Source organism: Rhinopithecus bieti, unplaced genomic scaffold (assembly GCF_001698545.2).
Source record: "Rhinopithecus bieti isolate Rb0 unplaced genomic scaffold, ASM169854v2 scaffold_37314, whole genome shotgun sequence".
Taxonomy (NCBI): domain Eukaryota; kingdom Metazoa; phylum Chordata; class Mammalia; order Primates; family Cercopithecidae; genus Rhinopithecus; species Rhinopithecus bieti.
The window spans coordinates 1,759,539-1,774,958 of record NW_016816196.1 but is presented as its reverse complement, the minus strand read 5'-3'; the positions used below and the strand labels follow the sequence as shown (position 1 = coordinate 1,774,958).

The window sequence follows — 15,420 nt, the reverse complement described above, 5'->3', positions numbered from 1 at the left end:
ATCTGCACAGCAAAAGAAACTACCATCAGAGTGAACAGGCAACCTACAGAATGGGAGAAAATTTTTGCAATCTACTCATCTGACAAAGGGCTAATATCCAGAATCTACAAAGAACTCAAACAAATATACAAGGAATGGTAAAACATTTCTAGAGATGAATAGTGGTGATGCTTGCACAACAATGTAAATGTACTTAATGCCACTCAGCTGTACACTTAAAGATGGTTGAAGTAGTAAATTTTATGTTACAAATGTTTTACTGCAAATTTTTTTAAAAAAGAATTTTTGGTTGGCAAGGACTGTCAGGCATTACAGAGTACTTGAAAAGCAACTTTGCAGTTCTTTGGGATGTCCTTGCTTCCTTTTACATTTTATTCAATTGGTATTTTTTTAAAAATTAAAAATAATACAGCCTCAGACACAAACAAAACATACATATTTAACAATATATACATATATATATTTTTTTCTTTACAAAAAGGACTCATACTCTACATATTACTTTATACTTTGCCTTTTTATAACTTATCAATGTTACTTAACTATCCTTCCACATCAATATACAGGAACACTTAAAAAAATAGCTGTGTAATATTCCTTAGTATAAATGTTCATAATTGATTCAGCTATTTTCCTGTTGTTGGATATTTGGGTAGTTTCCAGGGAATTTTATTAATTTTTTGGTTAATATAAAAAATGATAAATATCCTTGAACACACATTCTTACACAATAGGAGGGAATTTACTCATGAGAATTCTGGTCAAAGAGTATATAATTAAAAAAAAAAATTTCTGGTTGGCAAGAACTGTCAGGCATTACAGAATACTTGAAAAGCAACTCTAAAGTTTTGGGGGAGGATATCAATATTTACTATTATTCTCCAAAACATTGGCTTACTAGTATTTACTATTACTCTCCAAAAAACATTGAAAAACTTTGTACATTGTAGGAGAGTGTCAGTTATTCCCCATCCTCATGAATATCATTCATGATGGTTTTAGGAACACTACACATAATATGGTTATATGAGGGATATTACTATTCATTATAAATGTTTTTCTAGTTTATCATTTGTTTATATAAAAGTTTTGAGTTTATGAAGTCCAACACATCTACTTCGTAGTTTTGAGTTTTTGTCTTGCTTGAGAGAATCTCCTCTACTACCACTCTTATTTCTCAATGAGCTCTAGCTAATATAATAAGAAAATAAAATAATATCAGTATAAACACGAAAAAAAGATAAAATGATATTTTTTGTGTTTTTTGCTTTGAGGTTATTGTGACTTTTACTAATTGAAGGCTCGTGGCAACCCTGCATATGCAGAGCAATTCTATTGGTGCTGTTTTCCCAATGGTATGTGCTCACTTTATGTTTCTGCATCACATTTTGGTAATTCTCACAATATTCAAACTTTTTCATTATCATATCTGTTATGGTGACCTGTAATCAGTGATCTTTGACATTATCATTGTATTCGTGTTAGAGCACCACGAACCACGCCCAAATAAGACTGAAAACTTATTCAATAAATGTGTTTGTTCTGACTGCTCCACTGACTGGCCATTCTCTGTCTCTGTCTCTCTCTCTCTATCCTCAGACCTCCCTATTATCTGAGACACAATAATATTGAAATTAGGCCAATTAATAACACTACCTTGGCCTCTAACTGTTCAAGTGAAATAAAGAGTCACACATCTCTCACTTTAAATCAAAAGCTAGAAATGACTAAGCTCAGTGACGAAGGTGTGTCGAAGGCTGAGACAGGCTAAAAGTTAGGCCTCATGTGCTGAACAGGTAGTCAAGCTGTGAATGCAAAAAAAAAAAAAAAAGAAGTTCTTGAAGGAAATTAAAAGTGCTATTCCAGTGAACACACAAATAATAAGCAAGTGAAGTGAAAGTGAAGTGAACCTTCACTTTCTTCTTTATTGATGATATGAAGATGCCATCTAGGACATTCATATCTAGAAAGGAAAAGTCAATGCCTGACTTCAAACTTACAAAAAGCAGGCTGCCTCTCTTGTTAGGGGTTAATGCAGCTGATGACTTGAAGTTGAAGCTTACCATTCCAAAAATTCTAGGCCCCTAAAAGGTATGCTAAATCTACCCTGCCTATGCTCTATAAATAGAATAATAAAGGCTGGATGACAGCACATCTGTTGAAAACACAGTTTTTTGAATATTTTAAGCCATTGTTGACACCTACTGCTCAGGAAAAAATATAGCTTTCAAAAATATTAGTGCTCATTGACAATGCACCTAGTCACCCAAGTGCTCTGATGGAGATGTACAAGGAGATGAATGTTGTTATGCCTGTTAACCCAACATGAATTCTGCAGCCCATGGGTCAGTGAGTAATTTTCACTTTGAAGACTTTTTAAGAAGTAACATTTTACAAGGCTACATCTGCCACAGTGATTCCTCTGAGGGAACTGGGCAAAGTAAATTGAAAACCTTCTAGAAAGGATTCACCATTCTAGATGCCATTAAACACATTTGTGATTCATGGGAGGAGGTCAGAATATCCACATAAATAGGTGCTTGAAAGAAGTTGATTCCAACCCTCACGGATGACTTGAGGGTTCGAGACTTCAGAGGGAGTAACTGCAGATGTCATGAAAATAGCAAGATAACTAGAATTAGAAGTGGGGTCTGAAGATGTGCTGCATTAAATTGCTGCAATCTCATGATAAAATTTGAATGGATAAGCAGTTGCTTCTTATGGATGAGCAAAGTGGTTTCTTGAGATGAAATCCACTCCTGGTGAAAATGCTATGAATATTATTGAAATGATTATAAAGGAGTTAGAATATTACATAAACTTAGTTGATAAAGTAGCAGCAGGGTTTAAGAGAACTCAATCCAATTTTGAAAGACATTCTACTGTGGGTAAAATACTATCAATCAGCATTACATGCTACAAATAAATCTTTCATGAAAGGAAGAGTCAATTGATGAGGCGAACTTCACAGTTGTCTTATAAGATATTGCCACTCTAACCTTCAGCAACCACCATCGTGATCAGTCAGTTGCTGTTAATAAATTAAGATATGTACATTGTTTATTTTTAGACATAATGCTATTGCATAGTTAGTAGAATACGGTATAGTGTAAAACACAACTTTTATATGCACTAGGAAGCCAAAAAATTAGTGTGACATGCTTTATTGCAATATTCTCCGTATTGTGGTGGTCTGAAACCAAACCTGTAATATCTCAGAACTATATCTGGCATTTTATTATATATCTAGAAAACCCAGTAGACTATGTTAAATTTCTAAAATTATAACTTACAAGAGGGCATGGAAAGTCCTTAAGATAAGTATACAAAAACTAATAGCTTTCATCTCAACTCATTTACAGATATAATTGAGAAAAACATCTCATTCAAAATAGTGGAAAAAATACATGAGAAAAAGTGAGCAAGATAGTGGGACATATTAGTGTAACTATGAATCTTGCTAAAAACTAAGGTCTTGTTTGTATGTCTCTCAGGAAAATTTAGTATTCCCACAATAGCAATCCTACTGTGTATGTATGTGTGTATATGAATTTGACCAGAATAATAATAAATTTTTAAGAAGAAATTAAAATGAGTGTAAAGTACATTAAAATAATTAACATCCAGGAATAGATAAGAGAATTTTGAAGAGGAAAAATTAGTGTGCAGGGATTTGCCTTACTAGATACTAAAATGTATTAAGTTATAAGAATTAAAACAATGAGTACAAAAAAAAGAAATAATGAATAAGACATACTATTTGATAGTACAATAGAATGACTATACTAAATAACTTAATTATACATTTAAAAATAACTAAGAGTGTAATTGGATTGTTTGTAACACAGAGGATAAGTGCTTGAGGGAATGGATACCCCATTCTTCATAATGCACTTGTTTCATGTTGCATGCTTGTATCAAAATCTCTCAGGTACCCCATAAACACATACACCTACTCAGTATCTATCTACAAAAATTCAAAAAACATTATGAATTAAAACAATAAGTTTTTAAATAGAATAAGTCAAATTGATCAATTCAGGCTAGAGTATCTCCAAATAGTTCTAAGTATATATGGGAAGTTAATATTCACAATGGGAGGAAACATTTCACACCAGTGGAAAATGTAATCTATATTTAAAAAATATTTTTGGAATACTTTCTATCCAGCTTCAAGAAAACAAAGCCAAACCTACCTCACACCAATCTTAAGATAAATTTGACCAGGGCTAGCAATCTTATTTTTTAAAAAACAACAAAAGTATTAGAAAATTCTGAGAAAATCCTCTTTTAAAAGATAAGTGTTTGTAAGATAATTAGATGCTACTCTCTGAATTCTAGTGATGGTAAATAACCTTCAAAAGCTCCTTGCAGATTGAAGGACATGAAAATAGAAGAGATAAGATTATGACTTATTTATTTAGCCTAAATTTAAGAGTAAGGGGAGTAGACTACAATACTCCAATGATGAGAGCGAAATTGGAACAAACTTTCTTTAAGCAGTTATGCAATGCATATCAAAATCTTCCAAAATGATTATACATTGATTCAGTGATTATATTTTGAGAACTAAGAAAATAATCAAGGATGTGGCAAGCTCAATGTAAAATGATATAAATTGCTTATAAGGAGGAAAAAACCCCCTGGAGGAAAAACGTAACTAGAGAATCCTTTAAGACATGACAGTAGATGAAAATGAAGTATTGTGCATTAGTTAAAATCTATTGTAGAAGAATACATAATGATGCAAATATGTTCACTTTAGATTATTTTAGGGGAAAAAAGAAAGACTGCAACACATATGTAGAGTGTAACCCTAAGTCTATGGGAAACACATGTGCTTACAGAAAAAGCCTAGATGAATTGAAAGTGAACTATTTATAGGGATTTCCCCTTGAGTAAAAGGATTCCATGATCCACTGAAATTGTCCCATATCATTTTTGGTATTTTTGGTTAAACTCTCTAGGAAGTGAGATGTGCTACAGTACAGCACTATCAATCCAGTGAGTTTTTTTCTTCCAAGAGCCTCACAGACCATAGTTTAGTTTTAAAATTGTACTTAAAATTTTTTTCCTTTGTTTTGTTTTTTTAAAAAATGTATTAACATATTATTTCTTTTTTAAAAAAAATTTTAAGTTCTGGGTTTTAAAAAAAATTTTTCATAGAAAGTGGGTTGAGATGTTGGAAGGGAAATTTGGCTCTCTTCACTTTAACCCAAACACCTGGTTTTATAAAAGTCTAGCCTCATCATGTGTGTAAGCCCTTTGAACAAGGCTGTGGGTTTTGGAGTTTACACACCACAGCTCTGCCTACCTTAATCAGAAAGTCAGCTCTTTGATACTTTCAAGATTCTAGATAAAAATCATTTCTTTCCCTCAGTTTCCTGACCGGGCTCCTGCTGAGGCTGCCCAGAACAGCTTCTCTGTTCATAAGGCTAAACCACACTCTGGGGTCCTATGTGAGTAAGAAGACTTTTGCCCTGTTCCCCCACCCTCTGGGGGGTGGTATTGAATCTTGTTGAAGCTGAGCCTCTGGGCCTGAAAACAGTCTCAGAAATGAGTCTCAGGAAAGCTAGACTCAGAGGAAATCCAAAACCCTGACAGATTTTGGTGCATGCCATACACTGATTCTGGGCACTGCCTGGGAGACACTGTGCTTTAGCTGCTGTTTGTCAGTGTTAGGAGCAGTGGAAAATGTGGCTTTAGGATATCCCCATCCCACTAGTCCCTATTCCATAGGAAACATGCAGGTGATGTCAGAATGCCCTAACGAAAGAATGCCAATGCAGTTAATACATTTCTGCTTCCCCTCCCATAGCTTACCCCTTGAACTTGGGAAGCATCTGTAGCAAGTCTTGTTGTCAATGCTCCAGGGCTATTTCTGAGGTCATCAAACCAGCCAATGTCTTGCCCCAACATTGCCCTGAAACCAAATTTACGTAGCCTTTTTGTTAGGAGCTCCCCGGATTTAGCGAAGGCATATCCCTAAAACACGAAGAAGGAGACTTTAGAGACATTTTAATGAGAAAAAAGGAAAAATAACTAAATCACTTACTGAAAAATAACATTTCTTACCTGTAGAAATTGGGTGAAAAGAGATACACAGCCCATTGCTACAAAAAGTAGGCACACACCATTGATCTGTGACCTTTGTTCATCTTTATCAGGAAGTGCAAAAGTCTTGGAAAGATAGTAAGCAAGGTAACTTTGTTATTATAAACAATAGAAAAATAAATACATTTATATGTTTAAAATGAATTTTTCTTACCATGTCATTATACATCTGTCCAAATTCATAAAATATACAACACCAAGAGTGAACCCTAACGTAAGCTGTGGATCTGTAATAATGATATGTCAATGTGTGTTCATTAATTGTAGCAAATGTATCATTCTGGTGGGAGATGTTGATAATGGGGGAGGTTATGCGTGTAGTGGGGTAGGGGGTATATGGGAAATCTCTGTATCTTCCTCTAATTTTGCTGTAAACCTAAAAGTGCTCTAAAAAATAAAGTCTTTTAAATCATGGTTCCACTTTAAACATGCTAGTAATTAAACGAAAGTTAGCTATGAATATGATGACGATGTACTACAGTCCTCTGTGGAGTGGAAAACCTGTGAATGAAAACCAATGGTGATGACTTACAGAATTTTCGTCTTGTTATTCTGCCTTTTAGGCAATCGTGTTGGTTTTCATTGATACAGATGAAAAGGATGATGAAATGACTTAAATCATTTAAGTAATAAAGCTGAGAAAGAAGGAAGAAAGGAAGGAAGGAAAGGAAGGAGGGAGAGAAGAAGGAAGAGAGGAAGGAAGGGAAGAAGGAAGAAAGGAAGCAAACAGGGAGGCAATGAGAGAGGGAGTCATGAAGGAAAAGGGAAGGAAGGAAGGAAGGAAGGAAGAAAGGAAGGAAGGAAGGAAGGAAGGAAGNGGTTATGCGTGTAGTGGGGTAGGGGGTATATGGGAAATCTCTGTATCTTCCTCTAATTTTGCTGTAAACCTAAAAGTGCTCTAAAAAATAAAGTCTTTTAAATCATGGTTCCACTTTAAACATGCTAGTAATTAAACGAAAGTTAGCTATGAATATGATGACGATGTACTACAGTCCTCTGTGGAGTGGAAAACCTGTGAATGAAAACCAATGGTGATGACTTACAGAATTTTCGTCTTGTTATTCTGCCTTTTTAGGCAATCGTGTTGGTTTTTCATTGATACAGATGAAAAGGATGATGAAATGACTTAAATCATTTAAGTAATAAAGCTGAGAAAGAAGGAAGAAAGGAAGGAAGGAAAGGAAGGAGGGAGGGAAGAAGGAAGAGAGGAAGGAAGGGAAGAAGGAAGAAAGGAAGCAAACAGGGAGGCAATGAGAGAGGGAGTCATGAAGGAAAAAGGGAAGGAAGGAAGGAAGGAAGGAAGAAAGGAAGGAAGGAAGGAAGGAAGGAAGGAAGGAAGGAAGGAGGGAAGGAAGGAAGGAAGGGAAAGAAGGAAGGGAAAGAAGGAAGGGAGGGAGGGAGGGAATTGAGATCTGGAAATGTTATCTGTGACAAAACTCAAAGTAGTATTAATATTTTGACCTATGTCTTTCTCAATTACTAAATGAAACAAAATATGACTTTCACTCAGGTAATTTGCCAGTTAATTAGTTTTATAGAATATACATAATTAAAAAAGAAACTACCAAAGCATTGACTGGAATTGCCTTAGGAGAGAAAAAAAATTTCATTCATCTGATATTGAGGTTCTTGCCTCTAACTCACCAGAAACTGAAACATTTTCCCACCCCCTAAAAAACTATGGCCATTGTGAGTGGGAGTTTTTAGTGTATAATGCTTAGTAAACTACACTCGAACATATTCTGAATTTACAGACATTTGTTCAAGTAACTGAGGATCTTGTTGCAATAAGAAAAATGAAAGAACACAATCCAATGACATTGCCTTGTTGTGAAATGGATTTTGTGCATAACAGAACCTTTTTAATTCAGGTCAGGTGAAGGAACTCGGAAGGTCGGAAGAAGTATGCATTAGAGAGCGATACAATAGACCTTTATTCATTTTCCTGAATTAATTTGAGTCATTAAAATAGTGTCAACAAACAGTTGCTCAAAGGAAACCATTTATTCAAAAATATGTACTAAGTACCTACAATTTGCCAAATAAATCTCCTTGGGAACAATATGTACTACTCCATTAACAAATCCTTTTTTTGTAAAGCAAAAGTAACCCGTTCAAATTAAGGCAAATTACAAAGTGGGTAGGAGGGGTTCTAAATTAATGAAATTTTACTGTTTGTAGGATAAAGTTTCTAGAGCCTTCATGGTGCTCAATATTGGTAAAAGTGGGTTCAGAAAATAGCACAGTAATTCTTCCCAGCATAGCATGACTCGTAAGTTTACAGAGTCTAAAAATTCAAGAATTTAAAGATAAAGATTTTCAAAATCACTACCCTGAAACCCCAAACTGCGATGCCACAATTCCCATTCCTCCTTAAGGTCACCTGTTATAATGATGATCTGTAGAACCACAGATTTTCCCATTTAACTCTTATAGATGGAAAATAAAGCCCCAAACATCAAGTTGTTTGTTCAAGTTCATTAAGCTAGTGGTTATTACTGGGTAAGAAGATGCCTGTTTTTTGGCTTCTGGTGCAGTGGTTTTCTTCTGAGTATGCTCTTCTAGCTTTTTGCATTACTTACCTTCTCAGTGTTAAAAAAAAAAAAAAGAGAATTTAGCTAATGTTAAAATTCATACAACTGTCCAATTCAAGATTGGACATCTCTCTATCCATAATCTTTTTTCACAAAATTCTGCTCCACGAGTTCTTTGTATATTCTTGTTGTTGAAATGCAACTCCATAGGGCTATCCGTCCATAGATTCCTCTGTTCCTTGACTAGTTGTAGTTTGGGCACACATCTTTGCTACTTTTGTAATGGTAAGTTTGTTTAAGGAGAAAACTAACATTCATTAACCTTTTGCTATGTACCACATGTCAAATGTGTGGATTAATCTGCTCTAACTTAAATTAGGAATTATGATTCTCAAAACAACCCAGTGAGGTAGATTTTCTTGCTTCTTATACAGATGAGGAAATTAATCAAGGATAAATCACTCATCCAAATATATACAGATAATATACAGATAGTACAGAGTAGAGACCTGCTACAAATCCAGAGCTGGCTGACTCTCACGTCCATTTTTTTTCCCCTAGCATGCTACATCCCAATTGCTGTGCTTGGAACATTGGCACATTTTCCAAGTCAAATAGACACAGGGAAAGTGAAGCAGATAAATTATGCCTTACATGTGTATTGAGGCTTAGGTAGATTGGCAACTGGGCTCCTAATAAGGCCCAATCATTTGCTGGGTCCATTCCCACAGTGTGGTCTCAATACACCAAATGTGCATATTGTACCCTTTAGGTATGTCAGAAGGAAAATAGAGCAATTATAAACAGACTCACAATTATACCCTGTGAGAAGAAAGCATCATGAATTTACTAATGAACACATGATAATTATGCAAAGAGACAACCTACTTTACCAGAGAGGAAAAATAGTGGTTTGTTCAGCATCGTTCTCTTAGCAAATATAACCCTGTGAGAACAAGAACGATGAGCAGACTTTGGATTTCATCAGCTAGATGTTGCCTACTCTAGTCCTACAGCCCTTAAGTCTCTAAGTCCATCTTAAGGCTTCTGGTTGTCACCAGAAGAAACACAGAGAACATTGTCACGACCAATGACCGAGCAGGTGCTCAAGAAGGACAGCAATTATAGTTGAATCTTCTATTTTTTAACTTAGCCATTTCATGGACCACTGGAGCTGGAAGATATCTTAGAGATTATCTTCATAAATCCTTCATTTTACAGGAAATGGAGACCGGGAGAAGAGGTATGACATGATCCCAGGGCACACAGGATGTGGTAAGTAACTAGAAGAGCCAGTTTCAGAAGAAACATCTCCTGACAGGAAAGTCAGAACTCTCCACAGCAGCTCATATGCACAGTTTGGGTGGAGTTGGGTGAGTATATTCTTTACTCTGCTTTTATAAGAGAGAAAGAAATAATCAGCAAATAAGCTGACATTTTGGATTTCTTTTAAAAAACAGACATCTAGGACATAGACTTGAATTCTTTCCAATCCAATCCTATTCCCTACACCTTCTACACTAACATCATTGCTCAGTCCCTACACCTTTCCGATCCAACCCCATTCCCTACACCTTCTACACTAACATTATTGCCCAGTGAAATGCATTTCCCCAGCCTCTCCCTACTAGAATGCCAGCTTTGTGCAAGCAACACACAAACACACAATGATTTTCTTGTCCTCCACTCTATGCCCAACATTAGCTACAATGCCTGGAAAACTATAGGTGGTAAATATTTGCTGAATGATGGGTGGGGTTTTTTTGTTGTTGAATATTGTCTTCCTCACAGACTGAAAACTCCACTAGGGAAAGCATCATAACTGATATGCATTCCCCAGTCCCCAGCAACATGTCTGGGGAAGACAATCAATACAGATCTGTTGAGGGAATAAAAGATGATTCATTTTATATTTAGATATTGCACCTACTAGGAAATAAAGAAATATAAATTATTTCAAAGATTTTCAGCATAAAAGGTTATGGCACCATACAACCAGAAATTCAGTTAACCAAAGTTGGGTGTTTCCGATTCTCTACCTTTCTGAAATTAATGTGATTTCTTCTCTTACCACAAGGGGGCAATGTGAAAACCACAGTGGTGGCTGGGGCCCTCCTTACCCAATGGACTTGATTTTGTTTGTGGATTTATCCAGGTTTTTCTGTACAACTCATGCTTGGGGGGAGTCATTTTTATGGTCAGGAGAGGTGACGTGAGAGAAAGAAATGGAGGAGGGAACTAAAATGTAAGCTTTTATCATGTACTAAGCTCTGACAATGTGATATGTTGGCAAATTCTATAGACTAGGATTTGGTAAACCTGGGCTCTAGTCCTGGCCCCATCACCTAATGGCAGTGTCATCTTGAACAAATTAACAGTTCTAGGTTTCCTTCCTTGTGGACCTCAAAGGATTTATGTGTGTACGTGTGTGTGAATTTCAGCTAAGAAAACGTGATCACATTTTTTTAAACTGCTTCTTTTAACTTTTAAAATTTTGTCTATTTAGGGGTACAAGCACAGATTTCTTACATGCGTATTGAAGTCTGGGTTTTTAGTACATCCATCACCTGAATAGTGAACATTGTATCCAATAGAAAATTTTTCAACCTTCATCTTCCTCCTATCCTCCCACCTTTTGGAGTCTTTAGTGTCTACTATTCCACCCTGTATGTCCGTGTTTACCCATCGTTTAGCTCTTACTTATAAGTGAGAACATGTGGCATTTCATTTTCTGTTTCTGAATTATTTCACTTAGGGTAATGTCCTCCAGTTCTGTCCGTGTTGCTGCAAAAGACATGATTTTATCCTTTTTATGGCTGACTAGTATTCCATGGTATACCATATTTTCTTTATCCAATCCTCTTTTGATAAAAATTTAGATTGATTCTGTGTCTTTGCTATTGTGAATAGTGTGACAATAGACATATGAGTGCAGGTATATTTTTGAAATAATGACTTCTTTCCCTTTGTATATGCCTATGTGATGGTTAATACTGAGTGACAACTTGATTGAAGAATACAAAGTATTGATCCCCTGGGTGTGTCTGTGAGGGTGTTGGCAAAGGAGATTAACATTTGAATCAGCAGACTGGAAAAGGCAGACCTACCCTTAATCTGGTGGGCACAATTTAATCAGCTCTAAGCGAATATAAAGCAAGCAGAAAAAAAAAAAAAAAAATGTAAAGGAGGAGACTGGCCTAGCCTCCCAGCCTACATCTTTCTCTCCTGCTGGATTCTTCCTGCTCTCAAACATCGAGTTCCCAAGTTCTTCAGTTTTGAGACTCAGACTGGCTCTCCTTGCTCCTCAAGCTTGCAGACAGCCTATTATGGGACCTTGTGATCATATAAGTTAATACTTAATAAACTCCTATATATATATAAAACGATATATATCCTATTACTCCCATATATATAAAAAATAGGCTACATATCCTATAAATGCCTATATAGCTAAACTCCTATATATGTATATATGTATGTATGTGTGTACATACATATATATATTAAAAATATGATATATATACTATTAGATCTGTCCCTCTAGAGAACGCTGTCCCTAATACAGCCCAGTAGTGGGATTACTGGATGAAATGGTAGTTCTATTTTTAGTTCTTTGAGAAATCTCCATTCTGTTTTCCATAAAGGTTGTACTAATTTACATTCTCACCAGCAGTGTATAAGCATTCTTTTTTCTCCACATCTTTGCTAACATCTGTTGTTTTTATACTTTTTAATGATAGCTGTTCTGACTGGTGTAAAATGGTATCTCTTTGTGGTTTTCATGTCTATGATGATTAGTGATGTAGAGCATTTTTTCATGTTTGTTGGCTGCTTGTATGTCTTCTTTTGAAAAATATCTGCTCATATCCTTCACCCACATTTTAATGAAATTATTTGGTTGTTGCTTGAGTTGAGTTCCTTATAGATTCTGAATATTAGCCCTGTGTTGGATGTAATGTTTGTAAATATTTTCTCCAATTGTGTAAGTTGTTTATTCTGTTGACTGCTTCTTTTGCTGTGCAAAAGCTTTTTGGTTTAATTTAGTCCCGTTTGTCTGTTTTTGTTTTAGTTGTGTTCGCTTTTGAGGACTTTGTCATAAATTCTTTGCAAATGTCCAGAAGTGTTTTTCCTAGGTTTTCTTCTGGTATTTTTATAGTTTCAGGTCTATGTTTAGGTGTTCTATCTTGTGTTAATTTTGTAAATGGTGAGAGGTATGGGTCTAGTTTCTTTCTTCTCCATACTGCTATCCAATTTTTCCAGCACCTTTTATTGAGTAGGGTGTCACTTCTCCAATGAATATTTTGTTGACTTTTCAAAGATAACTTGGTTTTAGGTATGTGGCTTTGTTTCTGGGTTCTCTATTCTATTCCATTGATCTATGTGTCTATTTGCATACCTTGGTAGTATAATTTAGTCAGTCAAATAATATGATACCTTTAGCTTTGTTCTTTTTGCTTAGGATTGCTTTGGCTATTAGGGCTCTTTTTTTTTTTTTTTTTTTGTTCCATGTGAATTAAAAAAATTTTTTTTTCTAATTCTGTGAAAAATGACATTAGTAATTCGATAGGGATTGCATTGAATCAGTCATTGCTTTGGGAAGTACGGTCATTTTAATGTTATTAATTCTTCCAATCCATGAGCATGGGATGTTTTTCCATTTGTTTGTGGCATCTATGATTTCTTTTATCAGTGTTTTGTGGTTCTCCTTAGAGAGATCTTTCACCTCCTTGATTAAATATATTCCTAAGTATTTTTTTGTAGCTATTGTAAATGGGACTACCTTCATGATTTGGTCCTCAACTACATCAATATTGGTGTATAGAAACACTACTGATTTCTGTAAATTAATTTTGTATCCTGAAAGTTTACTGAATTCACTTACTAAATTTAAGAGCTTTTGGTGAAGTCTTTAGGGTATTTTAGAAATAATATCATATCATCAGTAAACAGGGATAATTTGGCTTCCTCTTTTCTAATTTGCATGCCTTTTATTTTTTTTCTCTTGTCTGATTGCTCTGGCAAGGACTTCCAGTACTATGTTAAATAAGAGCGGTGAAAATTGGCATCCTTGTCTTGTCCCAGGTCTTGGAATTCTTTCAGCTTTTCCCCATTAAGTATGATGCTTGCTGTTGGTTTTTATGGCTTTTATTATGTCAAAGTATGTTCCTTCTATGCCTAGTTTATTGAGAATATTTATTAAGACGGGATGATGAATTTTGTTGAATGTTTTTTCTACATCTATTGAAATGATCTTTTTTTCCGTTAATATTGTTTATGTGATATATCATGTTTATTGCTTTGCATATGTTGAACCATCCTTGCAGGCATGGTATAAATCCCACCTGCCCATGGTGTGTTATCTTTTTGATGTGCTCTTGGATTCAGTTATTTTGTTAAGGATTTTTACATCTATGTTCATCAGAGATACTGGTCTGTAGTTTTCTGTTTTTGTGATGTCCTAGTCTGGTTTTGGTATCAGGTGATACTGGCCTTGTAGAATGAGTTAGGGAGAATTCCCTCCTCTTTGATTTCTAAAATAGTTTCAGGAGGATTGGTATTAGCTCTCTGCATGTTTGGTAGAATTCAGCTGTGAATCCTTCTGGTCCTGAGCTTTTATTTTTTGTTAGGAAATTTTTTATTACTAACTCAGTCTTGCTATTCATTATTAATCTGTTCAGGTTTTCTATTTCTTCCTGATTTAATCTTGGTAGGTTGCATGTTTCCAGGAATTTATCTACTTCCTCTAAGTTTACCAGCATAGTGTTCATAATAGTCTGTGATAATCTTTTGTATTTCTGTGGTATCTGTTATAATGTCTTCTTTTTCATTTTTGATTGTGTTTATTTGGATTTTCTCTATTCTTGATTAGTCTAGCTAGCAGTTTATCAGTTTTATCTTTTCAAAGAGACAATTTTTTGTTTCATTGGTCCTTTGTATTTTTTTGTTTCTATTTTGATTAGTTCTGCTTTGGTCTTTGTGATTTCTTTTCTTTTGCTAACTTTGGGTTTGACTTGTTCTTTTTCCAGTTTCTTGAAGTGCAGTGCTAGATTGTTAATTTGTAACCTTTCTACTTTTCTATGTAGGCATTTAATGCTATCAGGTTCCCTCTTAGCACTGCTTTTGCTGTATCCCACAGGTTTTGGTGTGTTTTGTTTTCATTTTCATTCATTTCAAAAAAATTTTCTAATTTCCATCTTAATTTCTTCATTGACCCAGTGATTGTTCAAGAGCATGCTGTTTAGTTTCCATGTATTTGCATAGTTTCCAAAGTTCTTCTTGGAATTGATTTCTAGTTTTATTTCACTGTGGCCTGAGAAGATACTTGATATGGCTTCAGTTTTTAAAAAATTCATTAAGACTTGTTTTGTGGCCTAATATCTGATCTATCTTGCAAAATGTTCCATATGCTGATGAAAAGAATGTACATTCTGTAGTTGTTGGGTAGAATGTTCTGTAAATGTCTGTTAAGTTTGGTATAAAGTCCAGTTTATGTCCAATGTTTGTTTGCTCATTTTCTGACATGATGATCTGTCTAGTGTGTATTTTCTGACATGATGATCTGTCTAGTATGTGAGTGGGGTGTTAAATTCCCCCAGTATTATTGTATTGCCCTATCTTTCTTTAGTTTTGCTTATATTTGTTTTGTGAATTTGGGTGCTCTGATGTTGGGTTCATATATATTCAGAATTGTTACAATGTTTTGTTGAATTTTCATTATATAATTACCTTGTCTTTTTTTTTTTTTTTTTTTTTTTTTTTTTTTTTTTTTTTT

The 15,420-nt window shown here is 34.9% G+C and overlaps 1 protein-coding gene across 1 annotated transcript in view; it reads right to left on the bottom strand.

Annotated features, from left to right (window-relative positions):
* Positions 1–15,420, bottom strand: part of ABCB11 (ATP binding cassette subfamily B member 11) — a 122,369-nt gene that overhangs the window by 25,786 nt on the left and 81,163 nt on the right. Inside the window, exons 19-20 of the mRNA XM_017854467.1 lie at positions 6,076–6,180; positions 5,824–5,985 (exon numbers count right to left, since the gene is read on the bottom strand). Coding sequence (XP_017709956.1) covers positions 5,824–5,985; positions 6,076–6,180 — 267 coding nt within the window. The remainder of the gene's footprint in view (positions 1–5,823; positions 5,986–6,075; positions 6,181–15,420) is intronic.